General features: G+C 41.7%; 1 protein-coding gene across 1 annotated transcript; it reads left to right on the top strand.

Annotated features, from left to right (window-relative positions):
- The first annotated feature begins 13523 nt into the window (after nucleotides 1–13523).
- Nucleotides 13524–15461, top strand: LOC138654792 (general transcription factor II-I repeat domain-containing protein 2-like). The gene has a single exon (XM_069743514.1). It carries the CDS (start codon nucleotides 13524–13526, stop codon nucleotides 15459–15461), a length of 1938 nt encoding a protein of 645 aa, XP_069599615.1.
- Nucleotides 15462–20624: the final 5163 nt, after the last annotated feature.

Genomic DNA, 20624 nt, shown 5'->3' with positions numbered 1-20624 from the left:
TGTAGGGTATAGAGTGTAGAGTGTAGGGTATAGAGTGTAGGGTATAGAGTGTAGGGTATAGAGTGTAGGGTATAGAGTGTACAGTGTAGGGTATAGAGTGTAGGGTATAGAGTGTAGGGTATATAGTGTAGGGTATAGAGTGTAGGGTATAGAGTGTAGGGTATAGAGTGTAGGGTATAGAGTGTATGGAATAGAGTTTAGAGTGTAGAGTGTAGGGTATAGAGTGTAGGGTATAGAGTGTATGGTATAGAGTGTAGGGTATAGAGTGTGGGGTATAGAGTGTAGGGTATAGAGTGAAGAGTGTAGGGTATAGAGTGTAGGGTATAGAGTGTAGGATATAGAGTGTATGGAATAGAGTGTAGGGTATAGAGTGAAGAGTGTAGGGTATAGAGTGTAGGGTATAGAGCTTAGGGTGTAGGGTATAGAGTCTAGGGTATAGAGTGTAGGGTATAGAGTGTATGGTATAGAGTGTAGGGTGTAGAGTGTAGGGTATAGAGTGTACGTTATAGAGTGTAGAGTGTAGGGCATAGAGTGTATGGTATAGAGTGTAGGGTGTAGAGTGTATAGTATAGAGTGTAGAGTGTAGGGTATAGAGTGTAGAGTGTGGGGTATAGAGTGTAGAGTGTAGGGTATAGAGTGTATGATATAGAGTGTAGGGTATAGAGTGTATGGTATAGATTGCAGGGTATAGAGTGTAGGGTATAGAGTGTAGGGTATAGAGTGTAGAGTGTAGGGTACAGAGTGTAGGGTATAGAGTGTATGGTATAGAGTGTATGGTATAGATTGTAGGGTATAGAGTGTAGGGTATAGAGTGTAGAGTGTAGGGTATAGAGTGTAGAAAGTAGGGTATAGTGTGTAGGGTATAGAGTGTAGAGTGTAGGGTATAGAGTGTAGGGTTTAGAGTGTAGGGTATAGAGTGTAGGGTATAGAGTGTAGAGTGTAGGGTATAGAGTGTATGGTATAGGGTCTAGGGTATAGAGTGTAGGGTATAGAGTTTAGGGTATAGAGTGTATGGTATAGAGTGTAGAGTGTAGGGTATAGAGTGTATAGTGTAGGGTATAGAGTGTAGGGTATAGAGTGTAGGGTATATAGCGTATGGTATAGAGTGTAGGGAATAGAGTGTAGAGTGTAGGGTATAGAGTGTATGGTATAGAGTGTAGGGTATAGAGTGTAGAGTATAGAGTGTAGGGTATAGAATGTATGGTATAGAGTGTAGGGAATAGAGTATAGAGTGTAGGGTATAGAGTGTATGGTGTAGACTGTAGGGTATAGAGTGTATAGTGTAGGGTATAGAGTGCAGGGTATAGAGTGTATGGAATAGAGTGTATGGAATATAGTGTACGGTATAGAGTGTAGAGTGTAGGGTATAGAGTGTAGGGTATAGAGCGTATGGTGTAGGGTATAGATTGTAGGGTATAGAGTGTAGGGTATAGAGTGTAGGGTATAGAGTGCATGATATAGAGGGTAGGGTGTAGAGTGTATGGTATAGAGTGTAGATTGTAGGATATAGAGTTTATGGTATAGAGTGTAGGGTGTAGAGTGTATAGTATAGAGTGTAGGGTACAGAGTGTAGAGTGTATGGTATAGAGTGTACGGTATAGAGTGTATGATATATAGTGTATGGTATATAGTGTAGGGTATAGAGTGTTTGGTATAGAGTGTAAGGTATAGAGTGTAGAGAGTAGGGTATAGATTTTAGAGTGTAGAGTGTAGGGTATAGAGTGTAGGGTATAGAGTGTATGGAATAGAGTGTATGGTATAGAGTGTAGGGTGTAGAGTGTAGGGTATGGTGTGTAGAGTGTAGGGTATAGAGTGTAGGGTATAGAGTGTAGGGTATAGAGTGTATGGTATAGAGTGTAGGGTATAGAGTGTATGGTATAGATTGCAGGGTATAGAGTGTAGGGTATAGAGTGTAGGGTATAGTGTGTAGAGTGTAGGGTATAGAGTGTAGGGTATAGAGTGTAGGGTATAGAGTGTATGGTATAGAGTGTATGGTATAGATTGTAGGGTATAGAGTGTAGGGTATAGAGTGTAGAGTGTAGGGTATAGAGTGTAGAAAGTAGGGTATAGTGTGTAGGGTATAGAGTGTAGAGTGTAGGGTATAGAGTGTAGGGTATAGAGTGTAGATTGTATGGTATAGAGTGTAGGGTATAGAGTGTATAGTGTAGGGTATAGAGTGTAGAGTGTAGGGTATAGAGTGTAGGGTATAGAGTGTTGGGATATAGAGTGTAGGGTATAGAGTGTAGGGTATAGAGTGTAGGGTATAGATTGTAGGGTATAGAGTGTAGGGTATAGAGTGTAGGGTATAGAGTATATAGTGTAGGGTATAGAGTGTAGGGTATAGAGTGTAGAGTGTAGGGTATAGAGTGTAGGGTATAGAGTGTAGGGTATAGAGTGTAGGGTATAAAGTGTAGAGTGTAGGTTATAGAGTGTAGGGTATAGAGTGTAGGGTATAGAGTGTAGGGTATAGAGTGTAGAGTGTAGGGTGTAGAGTGTAGAGTGTAGGGTATAGAGTGTAAGGTATAGAGTGTTGGGTATAGAGTGTATGTTATAGAGTGTAGGGTATACAGTGTAGGGTATAGAGTGTAGGGTATAGAGTGTAGGGTATAGAGTGTAGGGTATAAAGTGTAGAGTGTAGGGTATAGAGTGTAGGGTTTAGAGTGTATGTTATAGAGTGTAGGGTATAGAGTGTAGAGTGTAGGGTATAGAGTGTAGGGTATAGAGTGTAGGGTATAGAGTGTAGGGTATAGAGTGTAGAGTGTAGGGTATAGAGTGTAGAAAGTAGGGTATAGTGTGTAGGGTATAGAGTGTAGAGTGTAGGGTATAGAGTGTAGGGTATAGAGTGTAGATTGTATGGTATAGAGTGTAGGGTATAGAGTGTATAGTGTAGGGTATAGAGTGTAGAGTGTAGGGTATAGAGTGTAGGGTATAGAGTGTTGGGATATAGAGTGTAGGGTATAGAGTGTCGGGTATAGAGTGTAGGGTATAGATTGTAGGGTAAAGAGTGTAGGGTATAGAGTGTAGGGTATAGAGTATATAGTGTAGGGTATAGAGTGTAGGGTATAGAGTGTAGAGTGTAGGGTATAGAGTGTAGGGTATAGAGTGTAGGGTATAGAGTGTAGGGTATAAAGTGTAGAGTGTAGGGTATAGAGTGTAGGGTATAGAGTGTAGAGTGTAGGGTGTAGAGTGGAGAGTGTAGGGTATAGAGTGTAAGGTATAGAGTGTAGGGTATAGAGTGTATGTTATAGAGTGTAGGTATAGAGTGTAGAGTGTAGGGTACAGAGTGTAGGGTATAGAGTGTAGAAAGTAGGGTATACTGTGTAGGGTATAGAGTGTAGGGTATAGAGTGTATGGTATAGAGTGTAGAGTGTAGGGTATAGAGTGTAGAAAGTAGGGTATAGTGTGTAGGGTATAGAGTGTAGGGTATAGATTGTAGGGTATAGAGTGTAGGGTATAGAGTGTAGGGTATAGAGTATATAGTGTAGGGTATAGAGTGTAGGTTATAGAGTGTAGAGTGTAGGGTATAGAGTGTAGGGTATAGAGTGTAGGGTATAGAGTGTAGGGTATAAAGTGTAGAGTGTAGGGTATAGAGTGTAGGGTATAGAGTGTAGAGTGTAGGGTGTAGAGTGGAGAGTGTAGGGTATAGAGTGTAAGGTATAGAGTGTAGGGTATAGAGTGTATGTTATAGAGTCTAGGGTATAGAGTGTAGAGTGTAGGGTATAGAGTGTAGGGTATAGAGTGTAGGGTATAGAGTGTAGGGTATAAAGTCTAGAGTGTAGGGTATAGAGTGTAGGGTTTAGAGTGTATGTTATAGAGTGTAGGGTATAGAGTGTAGAGTGTAGGATATAGAGTGTAGAGTGTAGAGTATAGAGTGTAGGGTATATAGTGTAGGGTATAGAGTGTAGGGTATAGAGTGTAGGGTATAGAGTGTAGAGTGTAGGGTATAGAGTGTAGGGTATAGAGTGTAGAGTGTAGGGTATAGCGTGTATGGTATAGAGTGTAGGGTGTAGAGTGTATGGTATAGAGTGTAGGGTATAGAGTGTAGAGTGTAGGGTATAAAGTGTAGGGTATAGAGTGTAGGGTGTAGGGTATAGAGTGTAGAGTGTAGGGTATAGAGTGTATGGTATAATGTGTAGGGTATAGAGTGTAGGGTGTAGAGTGTAGGGTATAGAGTGTAGGGTATAGAGTGTAGGGTATAGAGTGTAGGGTATAGAGTGTAGGGTATAGTGTGTAGAGTGTAGGGTATAGAGTGTATGGTATAGAGTGTAGGGTGTAGAGTGTATAGTATAGAGTGTAGAGTGTAGGGTATAGAGTGTAGAGTGTGAGGTATAGAGTGTAGAGTGTAGGGTATAGAGTGTATGATATAGAGTGTATAGTATAGATTGCAGGGTATAGAGTGTAGGGTATAGAGTGTAGGGTATAGAGTGTAGAGTGTAGGGTACAGAGTGTAGGGTATAGAGTGTATGGTATAGAGTGTATGGTATAGATTGTAGGGTATAGAGGGTAGGGTATAGAGTGTAGAGTGTAGGGTATAGAGTGTAGAAAGTAGGGTATAGTGTGTAGGGTATAGAGTGTAGAGTGTAGGGTATAGAGTGTAGGGTTTAGAGTTTAGGGTATAGAGTGTAGGGTATAGAGTGTAGAGTGTAGGGTATAGAGTGTATGGTATAGGGTGTAGGGTATAGAGTGTAGGGTATAGAGTGTAGGGTATAGAGTGTAGGGTATAGAGTGTAGAGTGTAGGGTATAGAGTTTAGGGTATAGAGTGTATGGTATAGAGTGTAGAGTGTAGGGTATAGAGTGTATAGTGTATGGTATAGAGTGTAGGGAATAGAGTGTAGATTGTATGGTGTAGAGTGTATGGTATAGAGTGTAGGGTATAGAGTGTAGAGTATAGAGTGTAGGGTATAGAGTGTAGGGTATAGAGTGTAGGGTATAGAATGTATGGTATAGAGTGTAGGGAATAGAGTGTAGAGTGTAGGGTATAGAGTGTATGGTGTAGAGTGTAGGGTATAGAGTGTATAGTGTAGGGTATAGAGTGCAGGGTATAGAGTGTATGGAATAGAGTGTATGGAATATAGTGTACGGTGTAGAGTGTAGGGTATAGAGTGTAGGGTATAGAGCGTATGGTGTAGGGTATAGATTGTAGGGTATAGAGTGTAGGGTATAGAGTGTAGAGTGTAGGGTATAGAGTGCATGATATAGAGGGTAGGGTGTAGAGTGTATGGTATAGAGTTTACAGTATAGAGTGTATGGTATAGAGTGTAGAGTGTAGGATATAGAGTTTATGGTATAGAGTGTAGGGTGTAGTGTGTATGGTATAGAGTGTACGGTATAGAGTGTATGATATATAGTGTATGGTATATAGTGTAGGGTATAGAGTGTTTGGTATAGAGTGTAAGGTATAGAGTGTAGAGAGTAGGGTATAGATTTTAGAGTGTAGAGTGTAGGGTATAGAGTGTAGGGTATAGAGTGTATGGAATAGAGTGTATGGTATAGAGTGTAGGGTGTAGAGTGTAGGGTATAGTGTGTAGAGTGTAGGGTATAGAGTGTAGGGTATAGAGTGTAGGGTATAGAGTGTATGGTATAGAGTGTAGGGTATAGAGTGTATGGTATAGATTGCAGGGTATAGAGTGTAGGGTATAGAGTGTAGGGTATAGTGTGTAGAGTGTAGGGTATAGAGTGTAGGGTATAGAGTGTAGGGTATAGAGTGTATGGTATAGAGTGTATGGTATAGATTGTAGGGTATAGAGTGTAGGGTATAGAGTGTAGAGTGTAGGGTATAGAGTGTAGAAAGTAGGGTATAGTGTGTAGGGTATAGAGTGTAGAGTGTAGGGTATAGAGTGTAGGGTATAGAGTGTAGATTGTATGGTATAGAGTGTAGGGTATAGAGTGTATAGTGTAGGGTATAGAGTGTAGAGTGTAGGGTATGGAGTGTAGGGTATAGAGTGTTGGGATATAGAGTGTAGGGTATAGAGTGTAGGGTATAGATTGTAGGGTATAGAGTGTAGGGTATAGAGTGTAGGGTATAGAGTATATAGTGTAGGGTATAGAGTGTAGGGTATAGAGTGTAGAGTGTAGGGTATAGAGTGTAGGGTATAGAGTGTAGGGTATAGAGTGTAGGGTATAAAGTGTAGAGTGTAGGTTATAGAGTGTAGGGTATAGAGTGTAGGGTATAGAGTGTAGGGTATAGAGTGTAGAGTGTAGGGTGTAGAGTGTAGAGTGTAGGGTATAGAGTGTAAGGTATAGAGTGTTGGGTATAGAGTGTATGTTATAGAGTGTAGGGTATAGAGTGTAGGGTATAGAGTGTAGGGTATAGAGTGTAGGGTATAAAGTGTAGAGTGTAGAGTATAGAGTGTACGGTTTAGAGTGTATGTTATAGAGTGTAGGGTATAGAGTGTAGAGTGTAGGGTATAGAGTGTAGGGTATATAGTGTAGGGTATAGAGTGTAGGGTATAGAGTGTAGGGTATAGAGTGTAGAGTGTAGGGTATAGAGTGTAGAAAGTAGGGTATAGTGTGTAGGGTATAGAGTGTAGAGTGTAGGGTATAGAGTGTAGGGTATAGAGTGTAGATTGTATGGTATAGAGTGTAGGGTATAGAGTGTATAGTGTAGGGTATAGAGTGTAGAGTGTAGGGTATAGAGTGTAGGGTATAGAGTGTTGGGATATAGAGTTTAGGGTATAGAGTGTCGGGTATAGAGTGTAGGGTATAGATTGTAGGGTAAAGAGTGTAGGGTATAGAGTGTTGGGTATAGAGTATATAGTGTAGGGTATAGAGTGTAGGGTATAGAGTGTAGAGTGTAGGGTATAGAGTGTAGGGTATAGAGTGTAGGGTATAGAGTGTAGGGTATAAAGTGTAGAGTGTAGGGTATAGAGTGTAGGGTATAGAGTGTAGAGTGTAGAGTGTAGGGTATAGAGTGTAAGGTATAGAGTGTAGGGTATAGAGTGTATGTTATAGAGTGTAGGTATAGAGTGTAGAGTGTAGGGTATAGAGTGTAGGGTATAGAGTGTAGAAAGTAGGGTATAGTGTGTAGGGTATAGAGTGTAGGGTATAGAGTGTATGGTATAGAGTGTAGAGTGTAGGGTATAGAGTGTAGAAAGTAGGGTATAGTGTGTAGGGTATAGAGTGTAGAGTGTAGGGTATAGAGTGTAGGGTAGAGAGTGTAGATTGTATGGTATAGAGTGTAGGGTATAGAGTGTATAGTGTAGGGTATATAGTGTAGAGTGTAGGGTATAGAGTGTAGGGTATAGAGTGTTGGGATATAGAGTGTAGGGTATAGAGTGTAGGGTATAGAGTGTAGGGTATAGATTGTAGGGTATAGAGTGTCGGGTATAGAGTGTAGGGTATAGAGTATATAGTGTAGGGTATAGAGTGTAGGTTATAGAGTGTAGAGTTTAGGGTATAGAGTGTAGGGTATAGAGTGTAGGGTATAGATTGTAGGGTATAGAGTGTCGGGTATAGAGTGTAGGGTATAGAGTATATAGTGTAGGGTATAGAGTGTAGGTTATAGAGTGTAGAGTGTAGGGTATAGAGTGTAGGGTATAGAGTGTAGGGTATAGAGTGTAGGGTATAAAGTGTAGAGTGTAGGGTATAGAGTGTAGGGTATAGAGTGTAGAGTGTAGGGTGTAGAGTGGAGAGTGTAGGGTATAGAGTGTAAGGTATAGAGTGTAGGGTATAGAGTGTATGTTATAGAGTCTAGGGTATAGAGTGTAGAGTGTAGGGTATAGAGTGTAGGGTATAGAGTGTAGGGTATAGAGTGTAGGGTATAAAGTCTAGAGTGTAGGGTATAGAGTGTAGGGTTTAGAGTGTATGTTATAGAGTGTAGGGTATAGAGTGTAGAGTGTAGGATATAGAGTGTAGAGTGTAGGGTATAGAGTGTAGGGTATATAGTGTAGGGTATAGAGTGTAGGGTATAGAGTGTAGGGTATAGAGTGTAGAGTGTAGGGTATAGAGTGTAGGGTATAGAGTGTAGAGTGTAGGGTATAAAGTGTAGGGTATAGAGTGTAGGGTGTAGGGTATAGAGTGTAGGGTATAGAGTGTAGAGTGTAGGGTACAGAGTGTAGGGTATAGAGTGTATGGTATAGAGTGTAGGGTATAGAGTGTATGGTATAGATTGCAGGGTATAGAGTGTAGGGTATAGAGTGTAGGGTATAGTGTGTAGAGTGTAGGGTATAGAGTGTAGGGTATAGAGTGTAGGGTATAGAGTGTATGGTATAGAGTGTATGGTATAGATTGTAGGGTATAGAGTGTAGGGTATAGAGTGTAGAGTGTAGGGTATAGAGTGTAGAAAGTAGGGTATAGTGTGTAGGGTATAGAGTGTAGAGTGTAGGGTATAGAGTGTAGGGTATAGAGTGTAGATTGTATGGTATAGAGTGTAGGGTATAGAGTGTATAGTGTAGGGTATAGAGTGTAGAGTGTAGGGTATGGAGTGTAGGGTATAGAGTGTTGGGATATAGAGTGTAGGGTATAGAGTGTAGGGTATAGATTGTAGGGTATAGAGTGTAGGGTATAGAGTGTAGGGTATAGAGTATATAGTGTAGGGTATAGAGTGTAGGGTATAGAGTGTAGAGTGTAGGGTATAGAGTGTAGGGTATAGAGTGTAGGGTATAGAGTGTAGGGTATAAAGTGTAGAGTGTAGGTTATAGAGTGTAGGGTATAGAGTGTAGGGTATAGAGTGTAGGGTATAGAGTGTAGAGTGTAGGGTGTAGAGTGTAGAGTGTAGGGTATAGAGTGTAAGGTATAGAGTGTTGGGTATAGAGTGTATGTTATAGAGTGTAGGGTATAGAGTGTAGGGTATAGAGTGTAGGGTATAGAGTGTAGGGTATAAAGTGTAGAGTGTAGAGTATAGAGTGTACGGTTTAGAGTGTATGTTATAGAGTGTAGGGTATAGAGTGTAGAGTGTAGGGTATAGAGTGTAGGGTATATAGTGTAGGGTATAGAGTGTAGGGTATAGAGTGTAGGGTATAGAGTGTAGAGTGTAGGGTATAGAGTGTAGAAAGTAGGGTATAGTGTGTAGGGTATAGAGTGTAGAGTGTAGGGTATAGAGTGTAGGGTATAGAGTGTAGATTGTATGGTATAGAGTGTAGGGTATAGAGTGTATAGTGTAGGGTATAGAGTGTAGAGTGTAGGGTATAGAGTGTAGGGTATAGAGTGTTGGGATATAGAGTTTAGGGTATAGAGTGTCGGGTATAGAGTGTAGGGTATAGATTGTAGGGTAAAGAGTGTAGGGTATAGAGTGTAGGGTATAGAGTATATAGTGTAGGGTATAGAGTGTAGGGTATAGAGTGTAGAGTGTAGGGTATAGAGTGTAGGGTATAGAGTGTAGGGTATAGAGTGTAGGGTATAAAGTGTAGAGTGTAGGGTATAGAGTGTAGGGTATAGAGTGTAGAGTGTAGAGTGTAGGGTATAGAGTGTAAGGTATAGAGTGTAGGGTATAGAGTGTATGTTATAGAGTGTAGGTATAGAGTGTAGAGTGTAGGGTATAGAGTGTAGGGTATAGAGTGTAGAAAGTAGGGTATAGTGTGTAGGGTATAGAGTGTAGGGTATAGAGTGTATGGTATAGAGTGTAGAGTGTAGGGTATAGAGTGTAGAAAGTAGGGTATAGTGTGTAGGGTATAGAGTGTAGAGTGTAGGGTATAGAGTGTAGGGTAGAGAGTGTAGATTGTATGGTATAGAGTGTAGGGTATAGAGTGTATAGTGTAGGGTATATAGTGTAGAGTGTAGGGTATAGAGTGTAGGGTATAGAGTGTTGGGATATAGAGTGTAGGGTATAGAGTGTAGGGTATAGAGTGTAGGGTATAGATTGTAGGGTATAGAGTGTCGGGTATAGAGTGTAGGGTATAGAGTATATAGTGTAGGGTATAGAGTGTAGGTTATAGAGTGTAGAGTTTAGGGTATAGAGTGTAGGGTATAGAGTGTAGGGTATAGATTGTAGGGTATAGAGTGTCGGGTATAGAGTGTAGGGTATAGAGTATATAGTGTAGGGTATAGAGTGTAGGTTATAGAGTGTAGAGTGTAGGGTATAGAGTGTAGGGTATAGAGTGTAGGGTATAGAGTGTAGGGTATAAAGTGTAGAGTGTAGGGTATAGAGTGTAGGGTATAGAGTGTAGAGTGTAGGGTGTAGAGTGGAGAGTGTAGGGTATAGAGTGTAAGGTATAGAGTGTAGGGTATAGAGTGTATGTTATAGAGTCTAGGGTATAGAGTGTAGAGTGTAGGGTATAGAGTGTAGGGTATAGAGTGTAGGGTATAGAGTGTAGGGTATAAAGTCTAGAGTGTAGGGTATAGAGTGTAGGGTTTAGAGTGTATGTTATAGAGTGTAGGGTATAGAGTGTAGAGTGTAGGATATAGAGTGTAGAGTGTAGGGTATAGAGTGTAGGGTATATAGTGTAGGGTATAGAGTGTAGGGTATAGAGTGTAGGGTATAGAGTGTAGAGTGTAGGGTATAGAGTGTAGGGTATAGAGTGTAGAGTGTAGGGTATAAAGTGTAGGGTATAGAGTGTAGGGTGTAGGGTATAGAGTGTAGAGTGTAGGGTATAGAGTGTATGGTATAGAGTGTAGGGTGTAGAGTGTATGGTATAGAGTGTAGGGTATAGAGTGTAGAGTGTAGGGTATAAAGTGTAGGGTATAGAGTGTAGGGTGTAGGGTATAGAGTGTAGAGTGTAGGGTATAGAGTGTATGGTATAATGTGTAGGGTATAGAGTGTAGGGTGTAGAGTGTAGGGTATAGTGTGTAGAGTGTAGGGTATAGAGTGTATGGTATAGAGTGTAGGGTGTAGAGTGTATAGTATAGAGTGTAGAGTGTAGGGTATAGAGTGTAGAGTGTGGGGTATAGAGTGTAGAGTGTAGGGTATAGAGTGTATGATATAGAGTGTAGGGTATAGAGTGTATAGTATAGATTGCAGGGTATAGAGTGTAGGGTATAGAGTGTAGGGTATAGAGTGTAGAGTGTAGGGTACAGAGTGTAGGGTATAGAGTGTATGGTATAGAGTGTATGGTATAGATTGTAGGGTATAGAGTGTAGGGTATAGAGTGTGGAGTGTAGGGTATAGAGTGTAGAAAGTAGGGTATAGTGTGTAGGGTATAGAGTGTAGAGTGTAGGGTATAGAGTGTAGGGTTTAGAGTGTAGGGTATAGAGTGTAGGGTATAGAGTGTAGAGTGTAGGGTATAGAGTGTATGGTATAGGGTGTAGGGTATAGAGTATAGGGTATAGAGTGTAGGGTATAGAGTGTAGGGTATAGAGTGTAGAGTGTAGGGTATAGAGTTTAGGGTATAGAGTGTATGGTATAGAGTGTAGAGTGTAGGGTATAGAGTGTATAGTGTAGGGTATAGAGTGTAGGGTATAGAGTGTAGGGTATATAGCGTATGGTATAGAGTGTAGGGAATAGAGTGTAGATTGTATGGTGTAGAGTGTATGGTATAGAGTGTAGGGTATAGAGTGTAGAGTATAGAGTGTAGGGTATAGAGTGTAGGGTATAGAGTGTAGGGTATAGAATGTATGGTATAGAGTGTAGGGAATAGAGTGTAGAGTGTAGGGTATAGAGTGTATGGTGTAGAGTGTAGGGTATAGAGTGTATAGTGTAGGGTATAGAGTGCAGGGTATAGAGTGTATGGAATAGAGTGTATGGAATATAGTGTACGGTATAGAGTGTAGAGTGTAGGGTATAGAGTGTAGGGTATAGAGCGTATGGTGTAGGGTATAGATTGTAGGGTATAGAGTGTAGAGTGTAGGGTATAGAGTGCATGATATAGAGGGTAGGGTGTAGAGTGTATGGTATAGAGTGTACAGTATAGAGTGTATGGTGTAGAGTGTAGGATATAGAGTGTATGGTATAGAGTGTAGGGTGTAGAGTGTATAGTATAGAGTGTAGGGTACAGAGTGTAGAGTGTAGGGTATAGAGTGTAGGGTATAGTGTGTATGGTATAGAGTGTACGGTATAGAGTGTATGATATAGAGTGTATGGTATATAGTGTAGGGTATAGAGTGTTTGGTATAGAGTGTAAGGTATAGAGTGTAGAGAGTAGGGTATAGATTTTAGAGTGTAGAGTGTAGGGTATAGAGTGTAGGGTATAGAGTGTATGGAATAGAGTGTATGGTATAGAGTGTAGGGTGTAGAGTGTAGGGTATAGTGTGTAGAGTGTAGGGTATAGAGTGTAGGGTATAGAGTGTAGGGTATAGAGTGTATGGTATAGAGTGTAGGGTATAGAGTGTATGGTATAGATTGCAGGGTATAGAGTGTAGGGTATAGAGTGTAGGGTATAGTGTGTAGAGTGTAGGGTATAGAGTGTAGGGTATAGAGTGTAGGGTATAGAGTGTATGGTATAGAGTGTATGGTATAGATTGTAGGGTATAGAGTGTAGGGTATAGAGTGTAGAGTGTAGGGTATAGAGTGTAGAAAGTAGGGTATAGTGTGTAGGGTATAGAGTGTAGAGTGTAGGGTATAGAGTGTAGGGTATAGAGTGTAGATTGTATGGTATAGAGTGTAGGGTATAGAGTGTATAGTGTAGGGTATAGAGTGTAGAGTGTAGGGTATAGAGTGTAGGGCAGGGGTCGGGAACCTATGGCTCGCGAGCCAGATATGGCTCTTTTGATGGCCGTATCTGGCTCGCAGACAAGGAGCCCAGGGCCGGCAAGTCAGACGCCCCTGGTCACCGCACTATGTCCGCCTCCTGCTCCCGCACACTTCCGTCACTTACTTCTATCTATAGATAAGCAGCAGTGCGCAGGCTCAGTGACGCTGCAGAGCGGCTCCTCCCATCCATAGCAGGGGGTGGCTCTCTGTATCCGCCGCCACGCCCCTGACATGCCCACTACACAAGCATCGCGTGCGGATGCTTTCTTCAGTTCCCATGTTTCCGGCGGTGCCCGGAAGCGGCAGCACCTGTTTCCATAGTGACCCGCGGCCGTCCTAGCCATGTCCTGTCACGCACTGCGGCTCCGACTCTGCCGCCTGTCCCCGGCCCTCAGGGGCCCCCGCAGGAGCCTTCATTATGTCCAGGGCCAGAACCCCGACCCCTAAACCAAGGAGTACTTCTACTACATCGACCACCAGGGACAGGTACGGGGGCACAGTGCAGCAGGAGCTCGGGCCCCTGGGGCCCATAGCTGTGATCAGCTGCAGCGTGATTTCTCCTCTTTATTTTACAGCCCGCACAGTGGTATGTATATACCGCACAGCCCGCACAGTGGTCTATCCATCCGGCTGTGCTGTATAGACCACTGTGTGGGCTGTGCTGGATAGACCACTGTGCGGGCTGTGCTGTATAGACCACTGTGCGGGCTGTGCTGGATATACCGCTGTGCGGCCTGTGCTGTATAGACCACTGTGCGGGCTGTGCTGTATAGACCACTGTGCACCCGACTAACCCGTGACGAAAAGAAGACAGCTCTTCTAGAGGTCTTCTAAAGTTCTATAGCACAAGGACCAAAAGAAACCTGGAGTTGGCCCTGCTTGCAGACAAATCCACAAATTAAAGAAATAATGACTCAGAGCCTTCTTTTCACCCCACAGTACTGCCCTTTATTGAAGAAGATGGCTAAAAGAAAGAAGGATGAGGAGTATCGTACTTTTCAGCAGGAGTGGACAGACGAATTTGCCTTTGTGGAGAGAGCAGGTTCACCAGTTTGTCTTATATGCAATGATAAAATTGCATCTATGAAGCGGTCAAATATAAAGCGCCACTTTGACACACGCCATGCTTCATTTGCATCGAAATATCCTGAAGGGGACAGCAGGAAGAAAGCCTGTCAAGAGCTGCTGTGCAAAGTGCAAGCTAGTCAGCAGCAACTTCGAGTTTGGACCCAACAAGGTGACTTAAATTCGGCTAGCTTTGTTGGTGCTTTGGCAATTGTCAGAAACGGAAAACCATTCACAGATGGGGAGTATGCCAAAACATTTATGCTTGATGTTGCCAATGAACTTTTTGATGATTTTCCGGATAAAGCCAAGATTATCAAACGGATAAAAGACATGCCTCTGTCAGCAAGAACAGTTCATGACCGTGCCATCATGATGGCAAATCAGATTGAGGCATCCCAAGTGAAGGACATAAATACAGCTCTGTTCTTTTCTCTTGCTTTGGATAAATCAACTGACGTAAGCCATATATCTCAGTTCAGCATCATTGCAAGGTATGCTGTCGGTGACACGTTACATGAGGAAAGTCTTGCTGTTTTGCCTCTGAAAGGGACAACAAGAGGGGATGATTTGTTCAAGTCATTCACTGAGTTCACTAAAGAAAAAAATCTACCAATGCATAAACTTATTTCAGTGTGTACTGATGGTGCTCCAAGCATGGTAGGAAAAAACAAAGGATTTGTAGCGCTTCTTCGTGAACATGAAAAAAGACCTATCCTTAGTTTTCACTGCATCCTACATCAGGAGGCACTTTGTGCTCAGATGTTTGGTGAGCAGCTTGGTGAGGTGATGTCACTTGTCATTCAGGTGGTCAACTTTATTGTTGCCCGTGCTTTAAATGATCGCCAGTTTAAAACACTCCTGGATGAAGTTGGGAATAATTATCCTGGTCTGCTTCTGCACAGCAACGTGCGCTGGCTGTCAAGAGGGAAGGTGCTCAGCCGTTTCGCAGCTTGTCTGAGTGAAATACGAACTTTTCTTGAAATGAAAAACGTTGACCATCCTGAGTTGTCCAACACTGAGTGGCTCCTGAAGTTCTTCTATCTTGTAGATATGACTGAACATCTGAACCAGCTCAATGTGAAAATGCAAGGCGTTGGTAATACAGTTTTATCGCTTCAACAAGCTGTGTTTGCATTTGAAAATAAGCTGGAACTGTTTATCGCAGACATTGAAACAGGTCGTTTAATACACTTTGAAAAACTGGGAGAGTTTAAAGATGCATGCACAGCAAATGACCCTGCACAACATCTTGATATTCAGCAGCTAGCAGGCTTTACATCCAATCTCCTGCAATCATTCAAAGCGCGCTTTGGAGAATTTCGTGAGCACACTCGTCTTTTTAAGTTCATCACTCATCCACATGAGTGTGCACTGGACAGCACTGACCTGAGTTATATCCCTGGTGTCTCCATCAGAGATTTTGAGCTACAAGCTGCTGACCTGAAGGCTTCAGACATGTGGGTGAATAAGTTTAAATCACTTAATGAAGATTTGGAAAAACTTGCACGACAGCAAGCAGAGTTGGCAAGCAAACACAAGTGGAGAGAAATGAAACAACTCCAACATGCAGACCAGCTGATTGTCAAAACTTGGAATGCACTTCCTGTCACATACCAAACACTGCAGTGTGTGGGTATTGCTGTACTGACAATGTTTGGCTCTACCTATGCATGCGAGCAGTCTTTCTCACATCTAAAGCACATCAAGACTAACATACGTTCACGTTTAACGGATGGAAGTCTCAACGCCTGCATGAAGCTAAACCTCACCACGTATGAACCAGATTACAAAGCCATCAGCAAATCCATGCAGCACCAGAAGTCACATTAATGGTAGGAAGTATTCTATTCATCGTTGGTTAGCAACAGCATTAAAACGTTATTATGTTATAAAAAAAAGAGTTCGGAGATTTGTTGTTCTTTAAAATTAAATACAAGTCAATGTGTGCACTTTATGTACAGTGAGACTATTTAATAAAGTTAAATTATTTATTACGCTGGGTGTGCCTGCTTGTATGTACCACTTTAAGTAGTAAATGCTTTAGTTCCCTATGGGTCTGAGCCTCTCTTTTTTGTTCATTTTCTGTAAGACCAACACTTTTAAAAGGGCCACTGACAGATACAATTGCTCCAGCGGTCACTTAGTACACAAAGGAGTGTTCCTCACTGCTGCACTAAGCCACCGCTGGACCTAAACAATAATTCGCTGTAAAATAATAAAATAGACAATTGACATAACTGACAATGCGTTGTGTGACATGTCCAACATTCCAGCTTCTTTCTTCTGCGAATGCCTCAAAGCTGGCATTCTCTCAACATCAGGTGGGAAGAATGCCAGCTTCCAGTCATGCGCAGGAAAAAGAAGAAGCCAGACTGCTGGACTGATGTCATGCATCGCAAGCTCACAATGTAAGTTATTTATTTAATTTTTACTGCTAATTACCATTGTTTCAGTCCAGTTGTGGCTTTATACAGCAGGGAGGAGCATTCCTTGCTGTACTAAGTGAACATTGGAGCGATTGATCTGTCAATGGCCCTTTAAACATATTGTACGGCTCTCGCGGAATTATATTTCAAAATATGTGGCGTTTACGGCTCTCTAAGCCAAAAAGGTTCCTGACCCCTGGTGTAGGGTATAGAGTGTTGGGATATAGAGTGTAGGGTATAGAGTGTAGGGTATAGAGTGTAGGGTATAGATTGTAGGGTATAGAGTGTAGGGTATAGAGTGTAGGGTATAGAGTATATAGTGTAGGGTATAGAGTGTAGAGTGTAGAGTGTAGGGTATAGAGTGTAGAGTGTAGGCTATAGAGTGTAGGGTATAGAGTGTATGGTAGAGTGTAGGGTATAGAGTGTAGGGTATAGAGTGTAGGGTATAGAGTGTATGGTATAGAGTAGGGTATAGAGTGTAGGGTATAGAGTGTAGAGTGTAGGGTATAGAGTGTAGAGTGTAGGTTATAGAGTGTAGGGTATAAAGAGTAGAGTGTAGGGTATAGAGTGTAGAGTGTAGGGTATGGAGTGTATGGTATAGAGTGTAGGGTATAGAGTGTAGAGTATAGCGTGTTGGGTATAGAGTGTAGAGTGTAGGGTATAGAGTGTAGGGTATATAGTGTAGGGTATAGAGTGTAGGGTATATAGTGTAGGGTATAGAGTGTATGGTATACAGTATAGAGTGTAGTGTATAGAGTGTAGGGTATAGAGTGTATGGTATAGAGTGTAGGGTATAGAGTGTTGGGTATAGATTGTAGGGTATAGAATGTAGAGTGTAGTGTATAGAGTATAGGGTATAGAGTGTATGGTGTAGAGTGTAGGGTATAGAGTGTAGAGTGTAGGGTATAGAGTGTAGAGTGTAGGGTATAGAGTGTAGGGTATAAAGAGTAGAGTGTAGGGTATAGAGTGTAGAGTGTAGGGTATGGAGTGTATGGTATAGAGTGTAGGGTACAGAGTGTAGAGTATAGAGTGTTGGGTATAGAGTGTAGAGTGTAGGGTATAGAGTGTAGGGTATATAGTGTAGGGTACAGAGTGTAGGGTATATAGTGTAGGGTATAGAGTGTATGGTATACAGTATAGAGTGTAGGGTATAGAGTGTAGGGTATAGAGTGTATGGTATAGAGTGTAGGGTATAGAGTGTTGGGTATAGATTGTAGGGTATAGAATGTAGAGTGTAGTGTATAGAGTATAGAGTGTATGGTGTAGAGTGCAGGGTATAGAGTGTATGGAATAGAGTGTACAGTATAGAGTGTATGGTATAGAGTGTAGAGTGTAGGGTATAGAGTGTATGGTATAGAGTGTAGGGTATAGAGTGTATAGTGTAGGGAATAGAGTGCAGGGTATAGAGTGTATGGAATAGAGTGTATGGAATATAGTGTACGGTATAGAGTGTAGAGTGTAGGGTATAGAGTGTAGGGTATTGAGCGTAGGGTGTAGGGTATAGATTGTGGGGTATAGAGTGTAGGGTATAGAGTGTAGAGTGTAGGGTATAGAGTGCATGATATAGAGTGTAGGGTGTAGAGTGTATGGTATAGAGTGTACAGTATAGAGTGTATGGTATAGAGTGTAGAGTGTAGGGTATAGAGTGTATGGTATAGAGTGTAGGGTGTAGAGTGTATAGTATAGAGTGTAGGGTACAGAGTGTAGAGTGTAGGGTATAGAGTGTAGGGTATAGGGTGTAGGTTATAGAGTGTAGGGTATAGAGTGTAGGGTATAGAGTATAGAGTGCAGGGTATAGAGTGTAGGGTATATAGTGTAGAGTATAGAGTGTAGGGTATAGAGTGTAGGGTGTAGAGTGTAGGGTATAGAGTGTAGGGTATAGAGTGTAGGGTATAGAGTGTAGGGTATAGAGTGTAGGGTATAGAGTGTAGAGTGTAGGGTATAGAGTGTAGAGTGTAGGGTATAGAGTGTAGGGTATAGAGTGTAGGGTATAGAGTGTAGAGTGTAGGGTATAGAGTGTAGGGTATAGAGTGTAGGGTATATAGTGTAGGGTATAGAGTATAGGGTATAGAGTGTAGGGTATAGAGTGTATGGAATAGAGTTTAGAGTGTAGGGTATAGAGTGTAGGGTATAGAGTGTATGGAATAGAGTTTAGAGTGTAGAGTGTAGGGTATAGAGTGTAGGGTATAGAGTGTATGGTATAGAGTGTAGGGTATAGAGCGTAGGGTGTAGGGTATAGAGTGTAGGGTATAGAGTGTAGGGTATAGAGTGTATGGTATAGAGTGTAGGGTGTACAGTGTAAGGTATAGAGTGTAGGTTATAGAGTGTAGAGTGTAGGGCATAGAGTGTATGGTATAGAGTGTAGGGTGTAGAGTGTATAGTATAGAGTGTAGGGTATAGATTGTATGGTATAGAGTTTAGAGTGTAGGGTATAGAGTGTAGAATATAGAGTGTAGAGTGTAGTGTATAGAGTGTAGGGTATAGAGTGTATGGTATAGAGCGTATGATATAGAGTGTATGTTATATAGTGTAGGGTATAGAGTGTTTGGTATAGAGTGTAGGGTATAGAGTGTAGGGTATTGAGTGTAGAGTGTAGAGTGTAGGGTATAGAGTGTAGAGTTTAGGGTATAGAGTGTAGGGTATAGAGAGTAGGGTTTAGAGTGTATGGTATAGAGTGTAGGGTATAGAGTGTAGAGTGTAGGGTATAGAGTGTAGGGTATAGAGTGTAGGGTATAGAGTGTATGGTATAGAGTGTACGGTATAGAGTGTAGAGTATAGAGTGTAGGGTATAAAGTGTAGGGTATAGATTGTAGGGTATAGAGTGTAGAATGTAGGGTATAGGGTATAGAGTGTATGGTGTAGAGTGTAGGGTATAGAGTGTATAGTGTAGGGTATAGAGTGTAGGGTTTAGAGTGTAGGGTATAGAGTGTAGGGTATAGAGTGTAGAGTGTAGGGTATAGAGTGTATGGTATAGAGTGTAGGGTATAGAGTGTAGGGTATAGAGTGTAGGGTATAGAGTGTAGGGTATAGAGTGTAGAGTGTAGGGTATAGAGTTTAGGGTATAGAGTGTATGGTATACAGTGTAGAGTGTAGGGTATAGAGTGTATAGTGTAGGGTATAGAGTGTAGGGTATAGAGTGTAGGGTATAGAGCGTATGGTATAGAGTGTAGGGAATAGAGTGTAGAGTGTAGGGTATAGAGTGTATGGTATAGAGTGTAGGGTATAGAGTGTATAGTGTAGGGTATAGAGTGCAGGGTATAGAGTGTATGGAATAGAGTGTATGGAATATAGTGTACGGTATAGAGTGTAGAGTGTAGGGTATAGAGTGTAGGGTATTGAGCGTAGGGTGTAGGGTATAGATTGTGGGGTATAGAGTGTAGGGTATAGAGTGTAGAGTGTAGGGTATAGAGTGCATGATATAGAGTGTAGGGTGTAGAGTGTATGGTATAGAGTGTACAGTATAGAGTGTATGGTATAGAGTGTAGAGTGTAGGGTATAGAGTGTATGGTATAGAGTGTAGGGTGTAGAGTGTATAGTATAGAGTGTAGGGTACAGAGTGTAGAGTGTAGGGTATAGAGTGTAGGGTATAGGGTGTAGGTTATAGAGTGTAGGGTATAGAGTGTAGGGTATAGAGTATAGAGTGCAGGGTATAGAGTGTAGGGTATATAGTGTAGAGTATAGAGTGTAGGGTATAGAGTGTAGGGTGTAGAGTGTAGGGTATAGAGTGTAGGGTATAGAGTGTAGGGTATAGAGTGTAGGGTATAGAGTGTAGGGTATAGAGTGTAGAGTGTAGGGTATAGAGTGTAGAGTGTAGGGTATAGAGTGTAGGGTATAGAGTGTAGGGTATAGAGTGTAGAGTGTAGGGTATAGAGTGTAGGGTATATAGTGTAGGGTATAGAGTGTAGGGTATAGAGTGTAGGGTATAGAGTGTATGGAATAGAGTTTAGAGTGTAGGGTATAGAGTGTAGGGTATAGAGTGTATGGAATAGAGTTTAGAGTGTAGAGTGTAGGGTATAGAGTGTAGGGTATAGAGTGTATGGTATAGAGTGTAGGGTATAGAGGGTGGGGTATAGAGTGTAGGGTATAGAGTGTAGAGTGTCGGGATTAGAGTGTAGGGTATAGAGTGTAGGATATAGAGTGTATGGAATAGAGTGTAGGGTATAGAGTGAAGAGTGTAGGGTATAGAGTGTAGGGTATAGAGCGTAGGGTGTAGGGTATAGAGTGTAGGGTATAGAGTGTAGGGTATAGAGTGTATGGTATAGAGTGTAGGGTGTACAGTGTAAGGTATAGAGTGTAGGTTATAGGGCGTAGAGTGTATGGCATAGAGTGTATGGTATAGAGTGTAGGGTGTAGAGTGTATAGTATAGAGTGTAGGGTATAGATTGTATGGTATAGAGTTTAGAGTGTAGGGTATAGAGTGTAGAATATAGAGTGTAGAGTGTAGGGTATAGAGTGTAGGGTATAGAGTGTACGGTATAGAGCGTATGATATAGAGTGTATGTTATATAGTGTAGGGTATAGAGTGTTTGGTATAGAGTGTAAGGTATAGAGTGTAGAGAGTAGGGTA

Source organism: Ranitomeya imitator, unplaced genomic scaffold (genome assembly GCF_032444005.1).
Source record: "Ranitomeya imitator isolate aRanImi1 unplaced genomic scaffold, aRanImi1.pri SCAFFOLD_290, whole genome shotgun sequence".
NCBI lineage: Eukaryota > Metazoa > Chordata > Amphibia > Anura > Dendrobatidae > Ranitomeya > Ranitomeya imitator.
This window is presented reverse-complemented; position numbering and strand designations above follow the sequence as displayed.

What these genes read in the sequence shown, in the direction of transcription:
- LOC138654792 (XM_069743514.1), top strand. Translation starts at nt 13,524, where the DNA reads ATGGCTAAAAGAAAGAAGGATGAGGAGTATCGTACTTTTCAGCAGGAG.